General features: G+C 47.7%; 1 protein-coding gene across 1 annotated transcript in view; it reads left to right on the forward strand.

Annotated features, from left to right (window-relative positions):
• Nucleotides 1-3038: 3038 nt before the first annotated feature.
• Nucleotides 3039-25659, forward strand: part of arhgef39 (Rho guanine nucleotide exchange factor (GEF) 39) — a 28695-nt gene continuing 6074 nt past the window's right edge. Inside the window, exons 1-8 of the mRNA XM_062483275.1 lie at nucleotides 3039-3191; nucleotides 4651-4842; nucleotides 5411-5505; nucleotides 8890-9010; nucleotides 10909-11027; nucleotides 17074-17144; nucleotides 20300-20428; nucleotides 23530-23759. Of these exons, the coding sequence (XP_062339259.1) occupies nucleotides 4684-4842; nucleotides 5411-5505; nucleotides 8890-9010; nucleotides 10909-11027; nucleotides 17074-17144; nucleotides 20300-20428; nucleotides 23530-23759 (924 nt within the window). The 5' untranslated portion in view covers nucleotides 3039-3191; nucleotides 4651-4683. The remainder of the gene's footprint in view (nucleotides 3192-4650; nucleotides 4843-5410; nucleotides 5506-8889; nucleotides 9011-10908; nucleotides 11028-17073; nucleotides 17145-20299; nucleotides 20429-23529; nucleotides 23760-25659) is intronic.

Raw genomic sequence — 25659 nt, forward strand, 5'->3', positions numbered from 1 at the left:
GATGTCCTCCATATCTGTAATTGCATTACAGTATGTTCCAGATTGGTCTAAGAAGACACTATTTAATAAATCCACAGACCTTGCCCCAGCAGTACAAATTCAATACAAACCCATTTTGTAGTTTGACGGTTGAGCGACAGCTTTCGAGTGAGTTGGTGTCCCCGACCGTCAATGAGGAGCAAACCTCATTGACACGCATAAAAACCTTGCCATCCAGTGCTTTCAGTAATTGCGGCCATGACAGTTTATCATTATCCGTAAAACCATTGGGTTTTTAGCAAACACATCACTGTTTTGATGGTCCTCGATCCTCTGCTCAAGTGTCAATTCCCAATTTTTCACGTGTCTGTTTTGTTTCCATGTGATTATTATTTTTTTCTCCCAAGGCCAAATGGTCATTTCACTTTAATGAGCTCACCATTTCCCCAGAACAGCGAGGACAGAAGAGTGCCAGGTTGTGTAGGCTGATTGAGAGCTTTAATCAAGGCCACCAAAGGTAGACAATAGGCAATTACTGCAAATTGCTTTTGAAAATCCTCTACACAGTCAATCTCCATTTGTATTGTTTCCCCCCCCATCTTTGTTTTGTTTATTTGTTGGTTCAACTTTGTTTTTGGACTTCATTTCCATTATGTGACTTCATCTATCATGTTGTGTCTTTGTGAACTTTTAATTAAAAGTATTTCCACAGTGGAAAAGTTGGAATGTAGAATGTTGCCAAAAAAAAGTTCCCAAGAGCAGACCTGGCTTTGTACGAATATTCGCAATTAGGAAGTAAAAGGGTTTGGCCTTCTGTGTTTGGAGAGACCCCACCCAGGAGACTGCTGAAACAATTGCTGGAATACCCTGAACACTTTACAATTTGCACTAATTAAGACTAACTGATATAATTAGGTACTTATAGAAAGGAAGCTCTCTGCACAAGTGTCAACACTCCACATGCCACAATTACCATTTGACAAAAATATTGTAAATTGTAACTCACAGTTTCTTTGAAGTGCTGTGATCAAGTTCTTCAAAGCACAAATTAAGCCTTTTGGCCCCTCAAACTTTGGGAGATAATGCTATGCCATATCAATAACCACTTTTTAAACAAAATTGTCCTTCATAGTATTGTAAGTGACATTAACCAGCAACAAAGGGTAGCTATTTGACATTAAACATTTCCCATATTGCTCAAGACATCTCTGTCCAACCAGATCACACATTTGTTTTGATGTGACTTTTATTTGTTTTTAACAAACTGATTTTGATGTGTCTTTGACTCGCAGTCTGGTCTCATATGACATCTTCAAGCTAAGGTAGCCTTCCCCACCTCCTCGTTTGAATTATTCATGACATGAAATCCAATACTATTGGATCGTGTGAGAGGGGCTGACTGAAAAGTTGAATTACAAAACATCGCATTCTTTCATCTCATGAAGTTTTTGCAAGGTGCAGGGGTCAATTAAGAGTCCTCTGGCAACAGTGAGTGTGAATAATGCACAGAAGGGCTAAAAAACCTTGGGAGAGTTGCTCAACTTGTGTAGATTATTGACGCTTAGGCAGTCTTTCCGCAGGTAAAAAAGGACCCTTTGTCAGTAGTGTCTCACGCCATCCATGTCTCCGTAGCCTGGAGGCATGGTAGGCCTAATTTGCACAGGTCTGTTTTGGGGCCAATTATTATAATACCAAATGTACTGGAAACACAATAAAATTGAAAACAATAAAGAGCTGGCCAGCCAATATTCTCATCCATTTTAATGAGATACTCATTAAAGATGCATTTGATGTGTTCTGCTATTTGCAGTGCTTTGCTTCACTTTCCTTACCATTCTCTGCATTACTTGAAATTACATGACTAATTTAGCTCGAATAGAGTGCAGAAAATGTATACTGTATCATGGACAGATTTCATCTTATAATCGTTTTCTTTTGTTGGCTAGACCTTATTGTCATGGTTTGTTTGTTGACTGTGTTAAGTTCTAGACGGTCAAAATGGTAAAATGTTTCATGTTCAGTATTGATTACTTTTTGTCTGATGCTCATCCAGTAGAACCCACAGTATATGCATTTTGAATACATACATTATATAGAGAAGCAGCATAGGCTACTTGGCCCCAATTAATTTCCATCTAAAAAACACAGAATTTGTCTCAGCATTATCAGCTGGAAGATCAGATATGTGATTTTATCAATTCTTTAACCATCCTGGGTGTGATGTAAAGAAGGATCACATGCTTCCGGTAATATCATAACACTGACCCATCAGCGAGTCCAACAAGCAAATCAACAACCGCCCTATTGGCAGCAGCTATAAGGGCATTTGAGCTGAGCTCAGACACTCAGGAAACACTAGATGTCAGTATTCTCGCTATTGTGGGTCTACAGTCAGAGTGTTCCTGATTAGAGGCTGTACAGTATAGGCTGTTTGTGTCTTTGTGTGTATGTACACAACAGTATGTATAGGACACCTATCTGTGCTTTTCAGTGCACACTCCTCGTTGGTTTGACGATATGCCAGGGACAATACTGCACGCGCTGGGGCTGGAACAGCTCCAGTGCCTGATCAGAGGGCATCACTTTCATCTTACTCACTTACATTCATAATTAGCTGAAATTTGCTGAGATGTGTTTTCTTTTTCTAGGATGTATCATCGAGCATGAATTCCCAGCTTAGACTCATGCAGCGTTAGTTTTTTTGTTGACAATTATGGGCCAATTATATATTCATAACAAGCACAAAAGTTGAGAACTCGTGCCATGAGTAATTTAATTTGGGGAACTCTTTTAAACTAATGTCTCGACACATATCATGCAATATTTAGTCAGACAGCAGATGGTAGGAAGTAAGGACTGGTGTCTTTGCGGTTGGTTTACTTAAGTCCCAGTGCGTCCCAATACCAATTACAAGTAGCCTTCAGTATGTATTTAGTTTCTACCATACTAGGTTTCCTCAGGGCTACAAAAAGTCAAAAGGGTACGTTTTGTAATTCTCTATGATGATCTATTGTCACATGTCCAAGTTATTCCATGAAGTAGCCACCCGCCCTTTACACCACAGGGCGGCCCGCTTCAATCTAACAAGGAAATGTTTGTCCCCATTACCCGGAAGAAGAGAAAGCAACCGAAAAGAGCGCTCGGATTCAATTTGAACAGAAGGCACCTTCGGGTTACACTAACATTTGTTTAACCAGAACACCAAGTTCAAAGTAAGTAATGCCAAAATATGTATTTGTAACATAAATATACTAATAATATGTTGCACTTTCAAAACGGCATGCAAATGTTGATGCTGACTTGTAAAACATTGTATCTTTACACGCGACAAGGTTACTTTGTCAAACGTGGCAATGAGGTATACCTCAATAGGCTATTGTAATTTGACAACTAACTTTAAATAAACGGTTTAAATCATCGAATTTGTTTCACCATGTTGTAATGTTTAGCTTGCTAATTCTAGCCTAGTAGCATTGTTTAGTACAAAGTAGGCCGAGTGTAATAGTGTTGGCTACTTGTAAGAGCTGCATGAAACCCAACCTTTAATTCCTTAAGACTGCAGTTGGCTCGATAAAACTGTATGTAGGCCCACTAATGCAATTTTCTGAAAGCTAAAGGATCTTTTTATTTAGCTATTCTACAGGGCTCTGTCATGAGCTGTATGCTAAGCATGTACCAGAATGGTCATATATCTTAACCATTTCTCCCACTGCACTGCCACAGCGAGCTTAACATCTGTTCACTGACAACAAGATTCACCGCTGTATGTTCAAGCACCTCTAACAAAATTGAATTGCTCTGCGGGCCACAGACCATGTTTCACTTGCTCCACCGATGGAACATCCAACGTCGGCCTGTTAGCCTCCACACAGTATGGAGGACATTCATATTGTCGCCCACTCTGTGTGCACGAGAAGGGTCCTGTTTGGCATTGATCAGGCCCTCTTGTATACAGTGTTAGCGAGTGGCTGTCGCCGAGATCCCTGGGGACAGCACAGGGGTTAATTGCTGCTAAAGCTCTGGTCTCTGCCCACTCTGCGTCCCCAGTGCTACATGGGAGATGACACTAATGAGGAAAAAGAGCAGAGCGAGGACACTTCCCAGCCAGGGGACACTGGAGGTGGGAAGAAGGGGTGGGGGGGCAAGAAAGTGGTCTAGAGACCGCAGGGGGGAGAGAGGGGGCGTTGCAGGGAGGGTACTTGGAGGGAGTAAAATAGTAGGCCATAAATATAGTGTGATCATAGACAAAGTGAGATTGAGTGAGGGAATCATAATTTGCGTCGACAGTTGTCAGCTTGGAATAATGGATTATATTTATTACAAAAGGCCCCGAACCCTTGCACTGATACAGCAGTCCTGATAATAAATCTGTAAAACTACAAGATGAGCTTCAATATTGTTTTTAAACATGTTGGGGCCTTTTTTAATGCAGAACTATGCATCAAAAACATTCCAAAGAACTTCTAATATATGGACTAGAAGGCAAAATATGTTAAAATCCTGAGCAGCCCCTCTTGTGCCTTGTCATATAAATATATGGATGGTTCTAAAGAGAGGAAGGAAAAAAAAAACAACTTTGCTTCAGTTTCTTTTATTGCGCTCTGGCAACATTGGAAGTTAGGTCATGCCTGGTGGGCTACATGTAAGGTCATGTTTGGTTTGCCTCCACAGTTTCCCCGACCGGGCGCATCTCCACCCACAAGGATGAGCTTCTCCCCCAGCCCAGCCGGCCCGGCGGGCCCTGCAGCCAGCCGCAGCATCCAGGAACAGAGGGAGCGCTGGGAAAGGAAACGGAGCCGCACCGGCCGTGAGCTGGTCCAGACCGAACAACGCTACTGTGAACAGCTGGAGCTGGTCAACACGGTCCGTCCACTAACGCGGTCCCCCCTGCCTCATGCCGTCCGTACTGTTGGTTCCTGGAAGTGCATATTACTTGTGAAATACCGGGTGTTACGACTTTGTAATATGATTTTAAATACAGAATGCACCAGCTCTTTTATGGTTGTATGCAGCTACTTAGATGATGTGTAGTGATAGATGTGAGATTTATTGTACAATTAGCACTAAAACCAAAGGGCGGGCTAAAACTCTAAATATTACATAACTAACACATTGTAAAAAAGGCCTCCTCTTAGCATTTTTTCTATTCAAGTGCTTGATTATCCAAACATGTTCGGTGTATTTATGCTATAGTATGATTATGCTGTCTCATGTTTGTACCCCCTGGTATTGTTGGATGAATCCACTCACTCCATTCTGGGTGTAATAGAGACGTCAATGGGTGTGAGCACTCTCTTTTCTTCACTGATGTTTTCCGTCTCACGAATCTCCAATAGGAGAAGACAGCTGCAGCTAAACGGAGAGTTTTCAAACACACAAATGGCAGAACAGTCGTCCATTTTGTCACCACTTGCTTTCGCTTCCCTTTCAGTACTTTGTGGAGATTCTGAAGGCCAAAGGCACCCTGAGGCAGCATATTAGAGAAAGCATCTTCAGTTCAATTAAATCCATTCATTCAGTAAACCAGTAAGTATCTTCTGAATAATTAACAGAATATTCATGCTGTGGAGAGTGTGGGAAGATGTGACACAGAAGAGGGGGACACACACACATAATTGGTCTCTTGCATGAGAATGAAGTCAAGATAAACTATTGTCTTTGCCTGGTGTACTGCATCTTCTCTTTACCATTTGTAAGACTCAATGAGAGGCATCTCCAGTCCTGACACTGCACTCCCCTGTGACTAGTTATTTCATATCACCTGTAGTTACCTTGAGTAGAGTCGTTCATCTTGCACTTGATTTAGCAAAATGAACAGGAACCATTTGCATCTCAGCAGGGAAACTGTATTAGCACACCAAGTAAACGCAGATAAGTTTGAATGGGTCTAATCCATATTTAATGGACCAAATCTATCACTCTGACTTGGCGCTCTGGACAGACTGTGGTTTTGGCAGACTGCTGGGCACAGGCCCTGTTTGGTGGTTTTGGAATTCACACTATTAATTCATGAGACCTGCCCAGTAGCGGTCCATTCAACTGGCCGTGTAGGTACCACAGATCAACATTTTAAGAAAGTTCCAAACTCAGCCAGTGCCAAGCAAATAGTCTGAATCAATCATTGGATCAAGGAGGTGCAGGCCAATTAAAAGCATAGCACAATTCTGAAAAGTTAGTTCTCTACTACAGGGATTCACTTGCATGCTGGCCTAGTGAATTTATATATACAAATAAAACGTGTTGCCCAAAAATCAGGACTGTGAACTTAAGTTGGAACCCATTGTCCATGTTATAGATCGAGACTTGAACTGTTGGTTTTAACACAAGACAACATGATGTTACACGGTCAGAGAAATTGGATGCATCTTTAATTGGAAATTGTGCTTTTACAATCCAAGCACTCCACGGATCCCTGAGGGTCTTATTCACTCCAGCAATACATACGTTCTTTTGGAGTCTGTAGAGAGGAAGATTGAGGAATGCATTGCCAAGTGGGATGTATCAGATAAATAGTTACTCAGTTACCATATATCTTCATTATATATCCTTTATTGGATCAATGGTTGAGGCATCATGGCAAATGCCGCAGTTAGAACCATGGAGATACATTTGCGGTACACCAATGTAGAGGCATGACTGATGGCCTTTTCCTTTTTCCAATAAGCCTGTCTATCATTTGGAAAAATGTGCATGGTAAAGATGATGCCTTGCAATTGATGTGTGCTCAGGTAGTGGGGTAATGTAGGTGGCTGTTTCAAACAGTTTCAATTACAAGGGTTCAGAGCCGAAAACAGACACTAGTTGCCGTTTGTCATTGTAACCGAAAACACAGTTTGTGCGATATTAACGGTCTAGGTGTGATCGGGTAGACTTGTTGTGTTGGGGTTGTGGAGTCCATTCACGGTTGTCTGTTTGCGACAGTAGGATACCTTGATGTCCTGCCTGTAGTCCTCTGTTCCTGCACTGGTTGGGGATGAAACCTCTCGCCCCGATGCTCAGAACGAACAACAGCATTCATGGAGACACTTGTCAGCTCTGCACAGGCTAATGGCCCTGTGATTGGAATACACAAATGTACTTTCCAAACGTTGTTTGTGTGCTTGTACTGGTGCGTGGACGATCCTTTTCGTGTTCAATTGACTTTCTGCGGGGTTGATTCACTGCGCCCCACAACATGGATGCGCTTTGAATTAATTCCCGTTTTATTCAACATTTGCCAGGTAAACTAATAGGAACGATGCGAATATATTGATACGCCTGCATCATTCATCATAGTTGAGGGTGTTTATTGTGACCAGGCTGTTGGTGGGCGCAACCCAATTACTGCAGACTGCACCATAACACACTGTGATAACTTGAAAGAGCTGTCACTTTATCAAGTTAGTAACACGGAAATCAACAACGTATTCTAAAGACGAATATTCCAAAGAGCGAATCTGGGGACTTTCTTAATGAGAATAAATGTGATATTAAAACGGATCAAATAACATCCCACATGACAGAGGTGGAAAGGTAGGGGGGGGGGGGGAGACCCACAAGTTGTACGCCCTTATTCGATCTTCCGCTTTGTTTTATCTGCCTTTGTTTGTGTGTTTACATGTGTGCTTAAGAGAAGGACAGCTTGCTTGTTTGTTTGGTTTGTGCACACTTACTACCCCGTGACAATAATTAGTATTCCTCTATCCCAGCCTTGCACTAATGAAGCCATGTAAGCCTGGCTTGTTTGGCCGAGGCTGTGCCCACCCCAGATGTCGCAACTGCTAAGAATTAATGTGGATTAGCATGACGCTGAGAGAATGCTAATGTTATTGTCTTACTCCTCCTGACGGCCAGACAATTTAATTGCCCTGAAAAAAAAAGAAAAAGTATAAAAAATGTAATTCGTAATTTCATATTTATCATAATAGCCTCTGGCTGTGTGTGGGGGGGAGGGAAACGGAAACACAGTTTTTCCCGCCCTTTGGCCTCGTTAGAACTCTCTTGGCTGCTCCGGCATCTCCTGATTATGAACAGAGGCTACCTTGGCGCGCAACTTCATTAAAATCTATTTAAATCAACTTCAACTGCAAAGTGCTCCTTCTTCCAGCATGTAAGACCGTAAAGTCTCTGGAAACATCATTAGAGAGTAGGATCCAGTAAGTCTGTATATTTGTGTGTGTGTGTGTGGTATTTACTCTAAGTTTGGATAACAAGCTCCTTCAGAAGTGTCAACACCCCCAACCAATTGCGTCCGTGTGCCAGTAATGTGGCTGACGGGCTGAGCGACGTGCTTTCCCCGTGCCTTGATGGAGTTGTTTTGTTCCTAGCTTGGTGGAGGCACGTTCACACTACAAAGAGCCACCTTGTGCCCTAAGGGTAGACCCCATCACCCGAGTCCTGGTAAATATGTCACCCACAGAGAGGCCCTCCATCAGTGGCAATACGTTAAATCTCTGCTCCTAAACCACCCTTTAAGTGGTAAACCGTCGTCTAAACTTAACTCCACCTCTCTTTTCTTTTTCTCCCTCTTAAACATGTTCCTTTGCCTCAATGGATGCTTCAGATCTTGGTATGTCTTTTTTTTATTGCAGCTGTTGCGTCTGCTGATTCAGAGCTTTGGAGCCGTCCTTTTCGGCGGTAACTGTGCCCAAGCCTCCCAAGTCCAATGTCGGATGACTCGAGGCTAAACGCTCACTGGGGGGCTTTTGAAATGAAAGCGAAAAGAGCCTGTGACGCAAAAGGAATCGGCAGCCGTGATTGAAGTGCTTACTTCCGGCATATTTGAAATTCATTGTTGAAAAGACTATCAATCGCCAACCCAACGGGCCGACACGGACCCACCCGGCGGAGCTCCGACCGTGGCGGTTGTTTGCTGTTGCTTCGAGCCAATTGTTAAGTCTGTTTATTGCTTGTTTTTCCATCTCCCTGCAGGACTTTGCTGGTGCACTTGGAGAACGGTTATTTTGGCCGAGGCTTTGAGCAGTTCTGCCCTCAGCTGCATTACTACACGACCTACGTGGATAACATCCACAATGCCCGGAAGGTTCTAGGGGTGAGTTAACCTGCAGATAGGAGTGTGACTCGTGTAGAGTACCAATGTGTTTGCTGCTGACCCATGACGCAACATCTCAGTGACTGGCCTCGTCAAACGACACAGCCCCTGTTGAAAATAAGTCACAAACATTTGTCGTGTGCACATTTCGATGGATTTCCCAGACAAGGTCGATGTTCAAGTGTAACACTCACTAACCTGCGTCTTCATGTCGGGTTGTATAATCGTCCAGCTGGAGTCGAGCACAAACCTAAATTTAGCATTCCTGTCAGTTCACCAAACTGTCACCTCAGTGATTGGTGTCACCCGCGTCTCAGCCAAAGCCCAGTGGTCCCATTAAGTACAGCACTCTTGATCTCATTAGGACAGTCTTCAGTTGTGCCGCCTACATCATTTGGCCCTGAAGAGTCCAACGGGGAGTTTGCGGCTAATTAGCACCTCAGCTCACGAGGCACCTGTACCTTGCCACCCGCATGGACGGCTGGTTGCCTCGTTGAGTCATTATGCTGAATCTACCCTTGTTATTGATGAAGTGGGGGATGGTGTGTGTGTGTGTGTGTGTGTGTGTGTGTGTGTGTGTGTGTGTGTGTGTGTGTGTAATGAAATCCTGAGCACTAGACATGCATTACGAAATGCATCAATTGCATTTGGTAGGAAGGCAGGGAGATGGAGAGACCGATGAGGACAACAAGTCAGACAGGGGGAGAGGTGTAGGCATGCACCACCGAGCCCTCCCCTCGTTCTCTCCAGCGTTGGTGTCGTCCGGGCGACGGCGGAGCTCGCTAACATCTGCTCTTACTTACCCATGCGCCGAAGCCCCTCCCCCCGAGCTGCAAAGATATTATTGTCTTAATTAAGAGGAAGTATGTGTCGGCTGCAGATTGACCGATTCCATTGATTAGCGACTGAGCCGCGCCAGTTAGCATTGATTCCTCCGCCGGGTCTACATGGCTGTAATTGCCAGAACACGGGGCCGCATGTTAGCCACGGCCACTTGAGTCAACGAGGACCAGGGAGGCCCGTCCCCGTCCCCCCAGCCTCCACCCCCCTCGTAAGTAAGCGGTGACACTGGCCCGTTTTTCACGGAATGACTTCTCACAGTCACCCTGGGGAGTGTCATCTTTATCCAGGGTGTTGTGACATGTTCTCACACAGTGTTTTGTCCACTTTTTGGTCCAAGATGCGAGATACCTCCTTGGGCAGGCCGGTCAGTTCAGCTGATGTCAGTTTTCTGTGACAGGCAGTGATGGGGGCCATAGTGAGTCCATGATGAGACATTATTACACACCGAGTAGATTTAGTGCCGTGTCGTCCATGATGGCTGTCAACCCCAACAGGCTCCGGATTCTAAACATATTCTCACATCCGTTTCTCATTAGACCTCCTCTGCCACTTAATAGCAGATTCCTCTCACACTGTGCTCATCATTCCAGTGATTTAGAGGCTGTCTGCTGCACTGTGTCCAACTGCTCCTGCCAGAGGCGTAATGGCCAGCTAAACAGCTGCGCCTAGTGTGTGAATATCTGTCATGCATGCATGTACCGACACACACACACACACAACGACAAGCACACACTCACTCAGTCACTTTTCAGCACCGCAGCTAGCACTCTCTCACTCTTTTTTTCGGTCTCTCGCTCACAGACCATTAAGGCCAGGAAACAGCGATATGTATGTGCAGGGGGTGGCGGGAGGGTGGGTTTGGGGGGGGGCTGATGTTGTCATGGGTCGGTGTGACATGTTGGCAATCGGTTCCAGGGTTCTGAAAGCTAATGTCATTAGCAGAGAGATTGAGAAAACGCACGGTCACACCCACACACACCCTACAACCTTAATCCTCCTCAGAGAGACGCGTATTTCTCACTGCAGTGTTGCGTTTCTGTCTCTCGCCTCCTCAGGTGCATTTAAAGAAGAACAAGGCGTTCCGGCGTTTCAAGAAGCTCCAGGAGGCCAGGCCTGAGTTACACAACTGCACACTGGAGGACCTGCTCCCTCTGCCCATCCAGCGCATCCAACAGTAAGCCTCTGTTTCCGGAAGAAATCCACCTCCTCTTGTTTGTGGCTGACATTGGATCATGGTGTGAATGAATGTCAAGGTAACCCGAAACGATCACAGTTGACTACTCACTGTTACAAAACGATCTGGTGTTTTTGGTGGGTGGTTCTGTTACGTAGAACAATTGTTGTTGAGATGGGTCACTGGAATTCTTCATGCTTCAGTTCTTCTCGTTGTTTGGTTGTTTTTCCCGTGTCGCCATGACAGACATAATTTATTACTGGATGTAGTGAGTGTGTAAACACTCAAGACTGTCCAAGAACTGTCAAAATCCTGTTTGTTTCACACCCTTTTTTTGCAGACTATAATTTCATGCGGTCTTGATCTCCACCGTTAATTAGTCTAACACGGGGAGAAATGGACCGCAACACGCGTACCAAAGCGCTGGATACTGTGACACTGCTTTATCCAGACAGTCGTCTGTGTGTATATTAATTAGGACCTCTTTGTCTCTCAACTTCTTCAGAGACGTTGCTCGGAACGCAATCTCGTGCCGATCCGTCACGCACAAGCAAGATACCGCTGCTTCACGGGCCTCACGTAGCATCTGTCAAGCTGACGATATCTAACTTGCCGAAGTGTGTACTCGTGGAGAGTTCATTAATAGCCATTGTCATCTCCCGGCCTTGCTCTCATGTTGTACCACATTTATATTCAATTTCGACAAGACGGGTGTGGATTGTGTGCTCTCCCCAGACCCCTCCTTCCTGATTTGCCCACTCACTCCCCCCCTCCATCTCCATTGATCCTTCCTCTCAGTAAAACTCTGGGGACTCCAGGGACGCGCCTAATTGTATGATGATCTTAAGTGGCGCTGCCCGAGATAATCACGGCGCGCGGACGCCGCCTCACCTTGCTCTGGCTCCACGCCGGGGGGAATAGCAGGAAATTGTTGTCACTTATCGCCATTCAAGGATGATGGATGGCGACCGGGGGGGGGGGCTGGAGTACGGATACTTATGGCGCTGCGGAGGAGGAGAAATAAAATCATTGCCTTTTATTAAGTGGCATTCACTCGAGCTGGCTGGCTGAATCACTCCCGTCCTCCCTTCCCCAAGTTCAGTGCCGTGACAGTGACGAGGTCGTCGAGCTGATTGTCGCGGCAAATAGCACTCCTCTCTGCCTCAATAATAGAGATGTAGCTCTTGCCAAAAGAGGGGCGGCCAATGGAGACCTTGGGTTGCAGCTGCCCCGAGCCGAGCGCCATTTTGCGTTGCGTGGAGGTTGTTTGTGCAGTTGGCTCATTGTGAGTCTTACAGTTGGGGCAATGCATGAGAGGTTGCGGGGGTCATTGCCACGACTTCTTTACAGTAAAACGAGAGACATTATGGAGGCATTGAACAGCCTTGCTTTTGTGCAGCATTTGTAAGAGCCGAGTCTGAAAAGGGATTTTTGCTTTTTGTGTTACGATGTCAAGACCTGAAATGCCTTCATCAACGCCAAGTACCATCACCATTGGTGCCTTTGACGGAATAATGCAGATGAAAGAGTGTCTCCTGAAAGAGAGTGTCTCCTCTCTTGGTTTACTGGTTAAATTGATTTGGTAATTGAAGCAATGTATGTAACTCTCTTGGCTGTCGTCATTTTTTGCTCTCGGAAGGTGAAACCTTGAAACTTTTCGAGATAAACCCACGCGTCCTTATTCTATTTTGCTCCCTATTAGTTTGTCGTTAGGCTTGTGTGAATTGTTTGTACCCGTTTTGTAATATTATTCAGGTTACCCATGGATGAGGAAGACCTGGAAATGTCAGGACATGTCAACATGGCGATGTCCAGGTTTGGAAAACTGAAAAACAATACCAAAGGTTCACATTGGCCTATTAGCACTGCACTAACTCAGGAACAGTGGACGCCAGCTGTGTCCAACACCAATTGTGCTCATTTTTAGAACGTACATTGTTTGCCCCAAAGGTGCGTGACCACTTCTCATCGGGATTTGTACAGATAATTCAACAGAAGGTTTTTCTGTCATGCAACATGTCTTTGTCCAAAGGAGAGAACTTTAACAACCTCTTGCAAATTCAAACTTAGAGTAGAAGTTGACTCAATAGAGTCTAAGAATGAAGGCACCAGTACTTTTGTAGCAGCAAAAGTGCCTTCAAAACTACAGTCACATTCTCGTTCGTCAAATAATCCTTTTTTACCACCCCCTCCTCCTTCTTTCCCTCTTCTACAGGAAGATAAGGCACCCGTTACAGTTATTTCGTATTACATTTTAATTGCGGAAGTTTGTAGAACGAGTACAGTATCTCCTTCCCGTTGCCTCACAGTCAGTTCTATGGGTATGCATTCCTCGTTCTTTTGAAGCTATTAAAGTGAAGTAATTATGCACAGGCCTCTGCCGTGTTCACTAACCCATGCCGGAGCCTGACAGCGCCTGTTGTCTCTTAATTAGGAATTTGAATACTTAATGCACGTATTTAAAGCAAAATAATTAGACAGATATTTCCTACACTCTCTTTTGTTTTTTTTCTCTTTTACTGACATGTGTGCAAGTGCCCGAATGACCCAACGTGTCTATCGGGGGAGAGAGAGGCAGGAGAGGCGCAGGGAGAGAGGGGCCACGCATATCATCTGCATATTACAAAGGAATTAGCGGATCTGCGGCGGGCCGCCTCCCATAACTAGGCCAGCTCGCATGCTTCCCGGCGCCGCATTCTTCCTTCATTAGAATATCTGAACTGTTATAAATATGGCTCCGATTACGTTATTGTCTCGTTATCTTCTCTTTGCTTTGCCGCTAATGAGCGGGACAGGGCGGCTAAACGAGCGAGTTCCGTTTACATTATTTGGAATGTGCCGTCATCATGCTCATTAGGCGTGCGCCCCTTTTTGTTACGCCGTGCCTTTAATTAGATTTCCTGCACCCCTCCCTAATAAGGACGAGGGCATCCGTCGCTGATAATGCCTGTAATGTATTTGTTATTACAAGACGAGACAAGAAGAAAAAGAAGTGGAATTATTTCTCCTTTTAAGCGTCTCTTAATTGAAGGAGGCTTAATTGGAGCTTGTTCGGATTCCCTTTCACTGCTAATGAGTTATAGGCTACAACAGCGTTGCCCCCCGCCCCCCTTCCAAAGACTTGCCAGTGTGCTAACTTTGTAGTTCCAGTAGCGCAGGCAGCTTGGCGGTAGTTAATACACAACACATTCTCCCGTCCTGGTTCTCTTCTCTCCCGATCTTCTCTCTGGATTCTCGTTTCTTCTTGTCGAGCTTCTTCTCTTTAAATCCCTCGTCGGCTTTGGAAGTCGAGTGCATCTCGCGCAGCTTCAATGAACTGCAGTGTAGCCTATATACATACACACACACACGCGCGCGCGTTGTGGACATATCGTAACCCATCCGCCCCATAGCACAGAACAGGCGCGCAAGATTAAAAGTCAGCGTTCCGATTTTTGTATCCGCCAACACGCTCCCTCCTCGCCATCGCTCGCTCTTCCTGCACCGCTAAAAAGCCAGACGCCATAGGAGTGGAGCGCGGCGGTCGGTCCGCTAGCCCCGGCTAATGGCCACCCTGGCACCTGTGTGTCTCTAAAAAAAAAGCCCAGACTGCACAAAGAGCGGGCCTCTGACTGAGAGACGGAGAGAGGAGGGGAGACAGACACACAGGAAATCAATGTCGACTGTCAATGCACTTCCCAAGGTCACTTTGCCCCCTCTCCAAGTGTGTGTGTGTGTGTGTGTGGGGGGGGGGGGGGGAGGGGGTAAAGATTTCTGAGAACGCCGGCATTCTCTACATCTACTTTTTATTCGATGAGGATTAGAGAGGGGAGGAGGGAAAGGAGATGGCAAACATCCCCATGTTACCTTAATGCACCACAAATGGATCGTTCAGCACATATCGTGCCCTTTCACATTGGCTTTCACATAGTTTTCCAGGGGAAGGTCTCTATTTTTGCTGCGTAGCCGTCGGCCATCGACATGATTTGGAGTCATGCGGATTCTGAAAAGGAGGCACAGCGCTTTCAGTCTTGAGTCGGGTTTTTTTTGGTGTTCGTTTTTTTTGTTTTGTTGCTGCTTGTGACCCCACTTTGTCACAAGCCAGCTTTAGCAGATGTGACGGGATCTTTAGTTTTTCGTTTTGTTTTCAGTCAGGTAGAACAGACGAGATGGATTTTCAGCTCACATAATGAACAGGCTCAGTGCCAGAGCTTCTGACTGTCTGAGCACCCAACATGATATCTTCTGTTGATCCCACGTTTGCTAGCCTGCATAAAGAAAAACACACCTCCCCCCCGCCCCCATCCGGTTTCAGCTTGGAAGCACGACTCATCTCTGCTTTCGCTGAAACAAAAACAAAAAGAAAGGAGAGATGAGAGAGAGAGAAACTAAATTGGAACCTTCACCTCCTCTTCTGCCCCCCCCCCCTCTCTCTCTCTTCAGGTTGGCCTTGTAGTCCCAGCCTTCCTTAAACATCCTCAGAAGCGGAGTTTCAAGTCACTCAAAGACACAGTGCCTGCACTCAGTCGCTCGCTCTCTACATACAACCTCTCTCTCACACACACACACACACACACACACACACAGTCACTTGCTTACACACATGTGAACGCACCGACCTATACACTGTAAACCAGTCACTAACGCACCTTGCCTGAAAGACGCATATGCACGCCCAGTCGCTTATGCACACGCATTGCGAATACACACCCACACACGCACACCACCGGCTGTTGCGAGTGACGGGTGCCATGGTCTTGGCCACCGGTGGTATTTCCACTTCCATCCGGCTGCCTTAGACCCGAGGCGTTGGCATTGTTTCCCTCCTGGCACTCCTCCAATTAGAGAGGCTCGTGAGTCACGGCTCTGCCGAGCACCCTGGGAATCGAAGTACTTAAGCTCAACTTCTCGCCCCCGGGGGGATTCAAAAGTCTTAGCGTGTGAAATGGAAATGGCGCACCGCGGGGCGAGGCGCCTTTTAGAGTGCAGGTAGCGTCGACGCGGGTGCTGCACCTGCAGACGTGCGGCGAGGCCGTTTGAAACGCCACAAACAAACAGATGGTACGCAAGCGATTATTTCTATATTCTTCTGACTTTGTAAAAAGTTTCAATATTAGTAGAAGTTTGACCCGGATGTCAAAATGTTCTGGGGGGGGGGGGGGGGTTCTCTTATCCCTGGAGAGCATTATGAACATTACATCCCCTCAGCTCAAGAGAGAGAGAAAGTGAGGTGATATTTGCAATGATGAGGGCTTGTGATCAGGCCTGAGAAGCCTTATCGAGATTGAACATTTTTCGAGTGCTTCATGATGAAGGGGAGCCCTTTGATGCCCCCGAGAGTGCGTTTGATTATAGTTAACCAAGCTCATCTTTTCTATTGGCCCCAGTGAAAAAAAAAAAATAATAACACACCTCCCCCAAATGTCCTTTTTTCTTTCTGTTCTGGTTTCACCTCATGATGACGGATAATTTCCTGTGTGATTACAACCCCTGATCTGGCCTGCCATTTATAACCACTCTCTTTGGATACAGCAATAATCCATATTTAATTTGGCCTAGAGGGCAATCTGTCTAAGAGGAACTGGAGTAAAGCTGTATTTCTCCATTCTGCCACCTCCCAGTTCGTTTTCGTGACAGAAAAGCCGACACCCTCTGAACTTTTGGGCGGCAGCTCCTTTGGCCTCGATCTTCATCCAAAAATCGCTCTACTGTAGCTGGTAAAACGCTTTCATATCAGCCTGTGGTGCGGTTTGCCGCTGCGGCTTCCGTTTGGGACATCCAGAGGTCTGTCTTTCCAGTTGTTCTCGATGTGCTTTCTTTCGCTGCCTAGCTCCCTGACAGGATAGGTCTTAGTTGTGTGGAGCGGGTTGACAGAGAGCAGCCCCAGATGAGCTCTGCGCTTCCACGGCTGTCTGAATGCATGAATAATGTTGCACGCCGATGACAAGGCCCGTCCGACTTGCTAACACCGCCTTCGCGTTGCTCACTGTTGTTTTACGGCTCTGCCTCTCTGTGGGTTTATATTTAGACGCGCGACGATGCACTGACCTTGTTTGTTTTTTCGTAGGTACAAGCATTTCTTACGGGACTTGACAGAGAACACCAGTCCAGACAATCCGGAGTTCCAACAGCTTTCAAGTAAGTCTGTCTTTGTCTTCCTTGATGTGCAGACTCGCTGAATAACCACTGCTGTGCCGTACCTCTCAAGGAAATTATTTATGGATTAACCCGCCATCGTTTCCCTGAGCCTTTATTGTCTTAAGTTCTACTCGTCAGCGCAGACTGGTACGTGTGAAGACTTGGGTGGCGTGCTGTCAACCCTGGGTTTGAAGTTCCACTTTTCCCCGTTGCAGTTTTGTCAGGACTGTTCCACTTTGTCAGTCTTCAGGAACTTAACAACAAGTGGTGTGTTACAGCGTGGGGGATGATCACAGGGCTCCTCGACGCTAGCCGCCGAGCCTTTCTGCTCGCGCGCTGCTGCGTGTCCCGCGCTCGCCTTTGTACCCCGACGACAGGTAGACTCCAGCTTGTAAGCACCCTGAGAAGACGTGCGGTTGTGGATGAAGGCCGCAGGCATATGACGGCCACTTCTCTTCAGGAAGGGAGGAAGGGAGCGTTTCAGCGCACGCACATTATTGCCAAGCATTGTCAGTGCGAAAGACGCCGCTCGTTAACTTCATTTGAGCGACAAAGAATGTTCCAACTGTTCCTCATTCTCTCGTTGCCCGTTTGTTGGGATTGTCACGGCACAAGTTGGCGTGGGGAGGATGAAAGCGCGGCAAAGCTCGACGCCTGTCGACGTTTCTTGATGTGGATTTTGACGTAATTAACTGGGACCAGATCTGAGGATATTAAACGCGGAACGATATTAATAAATAAAACCTTCCAACATCAACAGAAGCCACGATAATGACTAATTTTGATCGTCAAATAAACAGCAAATCCGTCTTAAGCTCAAATGTACACAAGGAATTATTTATGTGTATCAATTAAAATCTCATTGGTTGCGTGCTGCTTTTGCTTACAAATTAAAACAGCGCCTGACTCTAAGATGAAGGTACATATCCAAATGCGCTCCTCCATCGCCTCATCCGCCTCATTAGTGTGTCTTTTTTAAACTCCTCAGCTTTTTATGAGGGGGGAAAGAGAAGAGGGAGAGAAAGCAAAAAAAAAACACTTTCCGTACTCAGCCCTGTTGTATTGTAAAGGGAATTATTTAAAAGAAACCCCAGACAAATCGCATTGTATCTGATTAAGCAAACTAGCAGTGAGAATCACAAGAGGCTTAGTTGTTGTTTGTTGGCTTCTCTTGTTGTGTTCCTCTGTGTTTTTGTTTGGCTTTCTTTCTTTGTCTGTTTGTTCTCTCACTTTCGTTCCCAATCCTCTCCCCAGTATATCTGCGTTTTTAGCGTGGAGCGGCGTGGTTTTAATTGTCGTAATTGCAGTACTTCAAGGGCTTTCATCAGCCATGTTCTGTGCAGGCCCTCAAAAGACGGCGGTCTGCACACAGCATCCACACCAAAAGTATCCGGAAATACCCCCCACTCACTCTCCGATTCACTTCAGGAAGTTAACGCCGCCACACTCCTATAGCTAAATCATACATAAACATACTTGATGGATGAGTTTAAGACTTTGAGAAGGAGGACTCCTTCGGAATGATTACATCTCTGCTGTATTATTAATGCGTCGGACATCGCAGTGTTGGATTGCGCTGCAATTAGGCGGTTGTTGTTTTTTGTAGATGGAGGCAATGAAAATACTCAGAAGGCTTACAAGCCATCTCCACACATATGCTTTGTTTGGTTTACATTGTAGCTGTTGCGAAGATAAGCGAGCCAATTAGGCTGTGATTATTTTATCGCAGAGGAATCGCCCCCAGCATCATGTTCATAGACTGAACCGCGACACAGCTCGGAAAACCAGAGCAGAAAGCTGAGCTCCAAATGAGAATCCATCTGTTTGTTGTTATTTTGGATGTGTTAACGATGTAAACGTCTACCGCAATTATTATTACTCGCACAGCATAATTGGAAGACTCTGTCTAGAATTATTGATTCGTGTGTTTTCGTCTGGGGCAAGTTAGTAGCAGAGTCTGGGAATCAACAAGACCCACTGTCTCGTAGCGGAGTAATACAGGAAGGCTATTACCAGACTACAAACATCACTTTTAGTTAAGATCTGATCTGCTAAGCAATCAGCTGTTATATTTAATCTCCTCTTCCATAGCTCAACAGAAGTTTCGACATTGTTGCTAGCAAGCTAAAAAAGTGTGTTTGAGTCGTTCATTGCATTCCTTTACTAATAAACGGACAGAAAAAAGGATAGCAAAATGGTGACATGATTACATGTGTATCAAACAATAGCAAAGGGAGAAAGATGGCTCCCATAGACCCAAGGACGCTATAGTTACGTGCGAAAAGACCACGATCTACCTCTTGAAGGACAGCATTTCAAAGAGAAAGGGTTTATTTAACCAGTTGAGCGCTGCATATTATGGAGATTGGGGGGGATGTCAATGTTTGCATGCAATTAGCCACAGGGGAGTGTGGGTGCGCATGGGGCCCTTGCGTTGAGAGTTACAGAGGCCCCTGTGGCGCACACGAGAAGCCCCCTAATTAACGTGGCCGTCCACGAGGCAATGCCTCGAACACACACGCGAGACACACCCCAATCCTCCTCCTCCGGGCTGCAGATCCAGGCCAATCAGGAGTGTTTTGATGTTTTAATTCACACACCGGGGGTCAGGCCTCCGAGGGGGGCTGATGATGATGTAATCAAACGCAGAGGAGGATTGTGGGAACGCCGACTGAACCTGGGGCGCAGGGAAAACCTCTGCATGGGCTCCATCATCACGTCCCGCCTCCACATTCTGTTGTTCTGTACCAGAGGAGCCGACTGACCTGAGCACGTTTGAGTGTGGCGTTCCTCGACACATTGAGCCTTTTGTGCTTGATGGATGGATGTGCAATGACGGATGAAAAGACCGTGGCTACGTGTGTGTGTGTGTGTGTGTGTGTGTGTGTGTGTGTGTGTGTGTGTGTGTGAATCCCCAGGGGAAGCGTCTCCATCCACTTTACCTGCACGTGAACCTGTGTGTGTCGTGTCGAGTGAAGTAAGGGGTGGAAGGGCGGGCTGGATAGTGTATGCAGGCAGTCGAATGCCTCGGCTCTGTACTGTGTCCACACGCGTTCACAAACACTCCCTAACACAACTCGGTCTCTCTTTCACGCCCAAGTCACTCATGCGCGCGCTCGCTCTCTCACTGTCTCAAACACACACATCCGCTGCAGGGGCAGTGAAGGCGGTCTCGGAGGTGTCCCAGCGTATCCAGGACAACGCCCGCAGCCATGAGAACCACCTGCAGCTGAGGCGTGTGCAGAAACTGTTGAAGGGGCGAAAGACCAAGGTGCAGGCTCCAGGTTAGTGCTTCTGATCAGCTATTCCTTTTATCTGTTCTGAGGAATACCTCTCTACCTTCCTCTTTCCCCCCCCCCCCCTCCCCTCGATCACTCTCATCTACCGGGACACTTAGGAAGGTGGGAAGCAGGGGAGGGCTGATAAACTTCGAAATTAGTGGAAGTCTGGTTGTAAAGAAGTTTGGTTCGGGACGCTTTTCGAATCCCAATGTCGGGGGAGGATGAATAAAGCAGGTTCCAACCCACACATCAAAAACGGACCCTGACGTATCACAGGGAAGAATCTCTCCTCTAATTGGTGAGGAGGAAGCACGCCTCCCCACCCCTCCCCTCTGCTTGCCTCGCTTTCATATTCCTGCTTCCTTTTTCCTCTCTGTCTCTCCATCCTTCTGTCCCTCTCTACTTGTGGAGCGATGGCCCTTTCTTCCTGCCTCTCTCTATCTCTCTCTCTCTCTTTTGGTTTGTCCTCCGCTCCATCTCACGGGTCTCTGGAGAGATGCCCACGTGTGGAACAACAGTGAGACGGCCCCTCCTCGTACTGGGCTCGCCCGGCCAATTTCCCCCAGGTCCAATTAGAGCCCAGCCTCATCTTGCCGGGCCAGCAGATGAAAAGGGAAACGGGTGCTTGCGTGTGTCTCTCTCTCTCTCTCTGTGTGTGTGTGCGCGCGTGCGTGCGTGTGTACACAAGCAGACAGGCCTTTATGCCACGCACACTTTTCTCTGTGCGTGTGTGTAAACCCGCTCAAAGGTGGCTTGGAGGACGGCGAGGAGTACGGGGCGAGGCGCCGGGCTCGTCCCACGCTGGCTGAGGTGGACGTGGGAAGATTCAGAAACCTCCCGATCCCGAGCTCTCAGCCCCCCGCGCGCCCCTCCGCCGAGCTCCCTTTCACCCAATGAGGTGCCGATCCCATCTGAGGAACTTCAAGAGAGCCAGCCCCTCTTACACCCCCTCCCCCCTCCTCCTTCAAGAGAGCCAGCAACACCACGCCCCCCCCCCCGTCCCCTATCCCCCCTCCACAGCCCGTCACCACTCTTCCCCCCCCTTCTACTCCTTCAAATGTGGGTAAAAAGAAAAGGCCTGCTCTTCCTCGCCCCCCCCCCCCCCTTTTTTTTCTTTTTAAGATGAGAAGTGCCAGGGCCCCTCCGCCATATTAAGTAGCTCTGTAGGAGATAGGGGGGCCGATTCTGAGACGCGAAGCCTGGATCAATGGGACATCGATACGGCAGACAGTCTGGCTGTTTCCTCGGAGGCCACTGGTGCGGGCTGCTGCTGCTGGGGCTGAGACGGGCTGAAACGGCAGCCTGCTCTTGTCCAAGACAAGTTTCTGAGCGAGGGAGAGGAGAGAGAGGGAGAGGGAGGGGAGGGAGGGGGGTTGTATTGAAAGAAGGGACAAGAATAAGGAAGAGGAGGAGAGGAGTCGGTCAGATGAGGGAGAGAGAGATTGATAGGGGAAAGATAAGCGATGTCGTTTAGATTGAGGTGGAGCGAGAATGACACCGATGACGTGCTCTCCTGCGTCATCACGCGGGCCAACACTGCCCCCTCAGACTGCCTCTGCCGTCCTCAATCGGCCACCACGCCCGGGCTGTTTACTCTCCACGGAACACTCTGGAATTTGAGATTCAAAGCACCCCAATCCATAGCCATATTCATATTCATAATGGATGATAGATGAAAGGTCTTAGGACAAAAAAGACCCTCTCCAAACAAACAGCAGTGACGTCCGTCACCAAACCCCCCCCACCGCCCCCCCCCTCTACCCTCCTTACCCTTTCCCCTTTCATGTCACTGATCTGGACACAGGAGGGGGACCCGGGGGGGTCCTTTGTAGTCCAACCTTTGGCACCTGTCCCAACCCTGCCTGGTGGTGGGGGCTGCCACCCCCCCCCCCCCCCGTCCGCCCCCCCCGCCCCCCTCCAGGGACACACGCAGGTCTTTGTAGCAGAGCAAAGGTGCTCTTTGACAGGGGGGACGTTAAAAGAGGCCAGGCAGCGAGATGGTGGCGATGCCACTTCCCTGCTTTTGAACCAGGCGCTGCTCAAAGTGCCCTCGCTGGCTGGCGTGGGGGAGGGGGGGGGGGGGGGGTCTGTTTACTCTTCTGTGCCATAGATGGTGTGGGTGTGGATGTGGCAGATCCAACGTGACAATTACACCGAATATGACACATGCAGATAACGACGACCACTTCAGCAGCCTCTCAACCGAGAGCGCGCGACATGTCGCCGGTCTCATTGCAGACACCCGGACCCAAAAGGTTGGCTATGTCCGTCGGCATTCTCCAAGCCTACGAGTTCGTACGTGCCTACCCAGTAGAACTGCTGTCATCGGCTGAGAGGAAAGGCGATCGCCGTGCCCAAATCTCAACACCTGAGAGTCCCGCTGTGTCCCTCACTCAAGGGGTTGCTTTTATGATTTATGATTACATGTATTCATTCAGCGGTCGCTTTCATGCAAAGTGATGTACAGGGCACGTGGGACTTACATTTATGGCTATTTAGGAAGCAGTGGAACCGGGGGGGGGGGGGGGGGGGGGTTAAACACACGACTCAGTATGCATTTCAGGTTGGAACTTTGCATCCTTGGGCTGAGCGAGATTCGAATTCACACAAGGCACCCTGGAGGGATGGCACATAACGACAATGAGCCGCCCACGATCCCAGATTCCACCGATGGTGTTTTTACCCCAAACTGCACAGACCACCGGGGCGAGGGAAATTAAAGAACAGGACTGGGCCTGAAAGGAATCTCATCTATTCAAATGTCAACTGCTCAGTTAAGAGGCCATCTCACGCCTGCCACTCACTCCCGAGATGAGATTCGACTTTGTACCAATCCTCTACTTGCCTTTTTCCCCTCCGTTTCTCCACGGCTAATTTCTCCCTGTCTCTCTCTTTATTACCTCTCCCTCACCATTACCCCGCTTTCCAGTCCCTTCTTCAGGTTGGCCTTTGTGTCTCTCGAGTCTCTGCCGTCATCTATTAACTTCCTTTTGATGATTATAAGGCTTGAAATATGGAAGCTTTCTGATCCTCTCTGTCTTGTCTCCGTCTTTCTCTCCCTCTCTCGCTCTCTCTCCCTCCCTCCTCCTCCCCCCCTCCGGCAGGGAGGTGGTACATCCGAGAGGGCTGGCTCCGGACGGTGTCTCCCAGAGGGGCCGAGGCCAAGCCCAAGATGTTCTTCCTGTTCTCGGACGTGCTGCTCCAGGCCAAGCCCTGCAACCAGCTCCACCCCACCCACGGGGACAAGTTCTCCTGCCAGCACGCCTACCCTCTGGCAGAGTGCACCGTGGACAAGGTGTTCGGCCACACCAAGAGCCAAGGAGGCCTGCTCAGCGTGAGTGGACCCCCCCCCCCCCCTTAGGGGGCGGAGGCAGGGGTCTTAAGCTGAGAAGGGGAGGGGTGGAAGGGCTAGCTGGGTAATGTAGTCGATGAGGCTCAGTGAAGTCGGATAATATGAAACCCAAGCAGTGCTTTTCCTAATGTGGGACCCCAAATAGTTGTGGTTTTTGTACAGGGTTGTGGTCGGACATGCTGGGTTTGTTTATCCATCGGGTCACAGGACCACAAATTCAGCGAGGGAATGCGACTAGACCACAAAAACTCCTCTCGCTCACGGTTAAGAGCAGTTTGTGGGTGCCAGGTGGGTTCGCATCTGTTCTGTGATTTGCTTGAGTAAATATACGGTCGAAATAGACAGCCATAGCCAAAGAAGCACACAATTTAATTCAAATTTTTGACGTACATTGACTTGATTTATCTCGCTTCGTGCACAGTGGCAAACTTCCAGAACATGAACCCGCTCCCACACACCGCAATGACTCCACCACTGAGGTTGCCTACGAAATGAACATGTCATATTTTTCTTCCCCCCAGCTTGTCAGAAGAGACCCCTTTTCCCCTCCTCCCTCCCTTTCTCCTAATTAGCAAGAAGAAGAAGAAGAAGGGAAAAAAAGAAGGAAAAAAAAAAACATTCTCATAGAAGCATCCAGAACTTCAACTTTTAATGCGTCTCGTCGCTGCTTGATCCCTCTCCCAGGTCCGGGTACAGCTGCTGTGTGACAAATCGCGTCTAAATGATGTAGCTGCTTGTCATGAAACATTCAAAGCGAACGCGTCACGCGTCATTGAGCCCAGTAACCGAACCGTTTACTGCCGCGAGTGTTCAGCTCCTTTATCAATATTCATTTGGACTGATGGTGCCTCTCAAAGAGCCGCCTTCATGTTCCCAGACTAGCATGTTCCCTATGATGCCAGGCCCGCCGCCGTCTGCCCCACCAGCACACTGTGAGGACTTGGCCACTCGTTCAAAGTCTTATTAGGGCCTTTTCATGTGAGGTTATCAAGGCCGTGGTGTTTTGCTTTTATAGTACAACACGCTTTTATGCCGGGATTCCTTTTCCCAGTGTTGCAAGTCTGACAGGAGGGCATGTGCACATCACAGCATCGTCCTATTGACGAGCCTCATTGATGTATTGGTGCGACCAAGCCCACAGGCTTTAATCAGTTCAGAGGTGTGTGGATTATTCTGATGTCATGATTATGAGTCGTCCCCCCCACACCACCGTCGTGCGACTGACGAGACGACTGGCTGGCACCGACGAGATGAACTGGGGCGGGTGGAGATGGGGAGTCCTGTGTGTGTGTGTGTGTTGAGGGTGGTGTTTCTGTGTGTGTGTGTGTGTGTTTATACAGGTGTGTGTGTTTATCTCTGTGTGTATCGGTATATGTTTATACAGGTGTGTGGGTATGTGTGTATCTCTATCTCTGTGTGTGTATGCCTGTATCTCTGTGTGTGTGTGTGTGTGTGTGGCGTGCGGGGACAGCGGGGCTCACCCCGCTGAGGGACGGCGTGAGGATGTCTTGGTGTGCTGGATCAGATTAGGCCGGAGATCCATCTCTTCCTCCCCCTCCAGTAAATACATCTTCCTCAAGCCTGTTGGTCGTCCCTGCATGGCTGGGGCTGCGTTATCTAATGGCAGCACTGGCATTTCATTAGCCCCTTATCCCACCGAGGCCCCAAATGCAAACTCAATAGCATTACTCGTAATGCCTCATAAGGACACATTATTGATCCCAGGCCTCCACAACCTGGAGGACAGGAAAAGGGCTGTCAGCACTCCTGGGCCCTCCTCATCCCCACCATGAAGAATTAAAGCCAAATTAAATTTGACAGAAGTAAATGCCATGGCAATCTATATGCAAAGTTTTTTTTTTAAAGGGGGGGGGGGGGGTGA

The sequence above is a fragment of the Osmerus eperlanus genome, chromosome 17 (assembly GCF_963692335.1).
Source record: "Osmerus eperlanus chromosome 17, fOsmEpe2.1, whole genome shotgun sequence".
NCBI classification, from domain to species: domain Eukaryota; kingdom Metazoa; phylum Chordata; class Actinopteri; order Osmeriformes; family Osmeridae; genus Osmerus; species Osmerus eperlanus.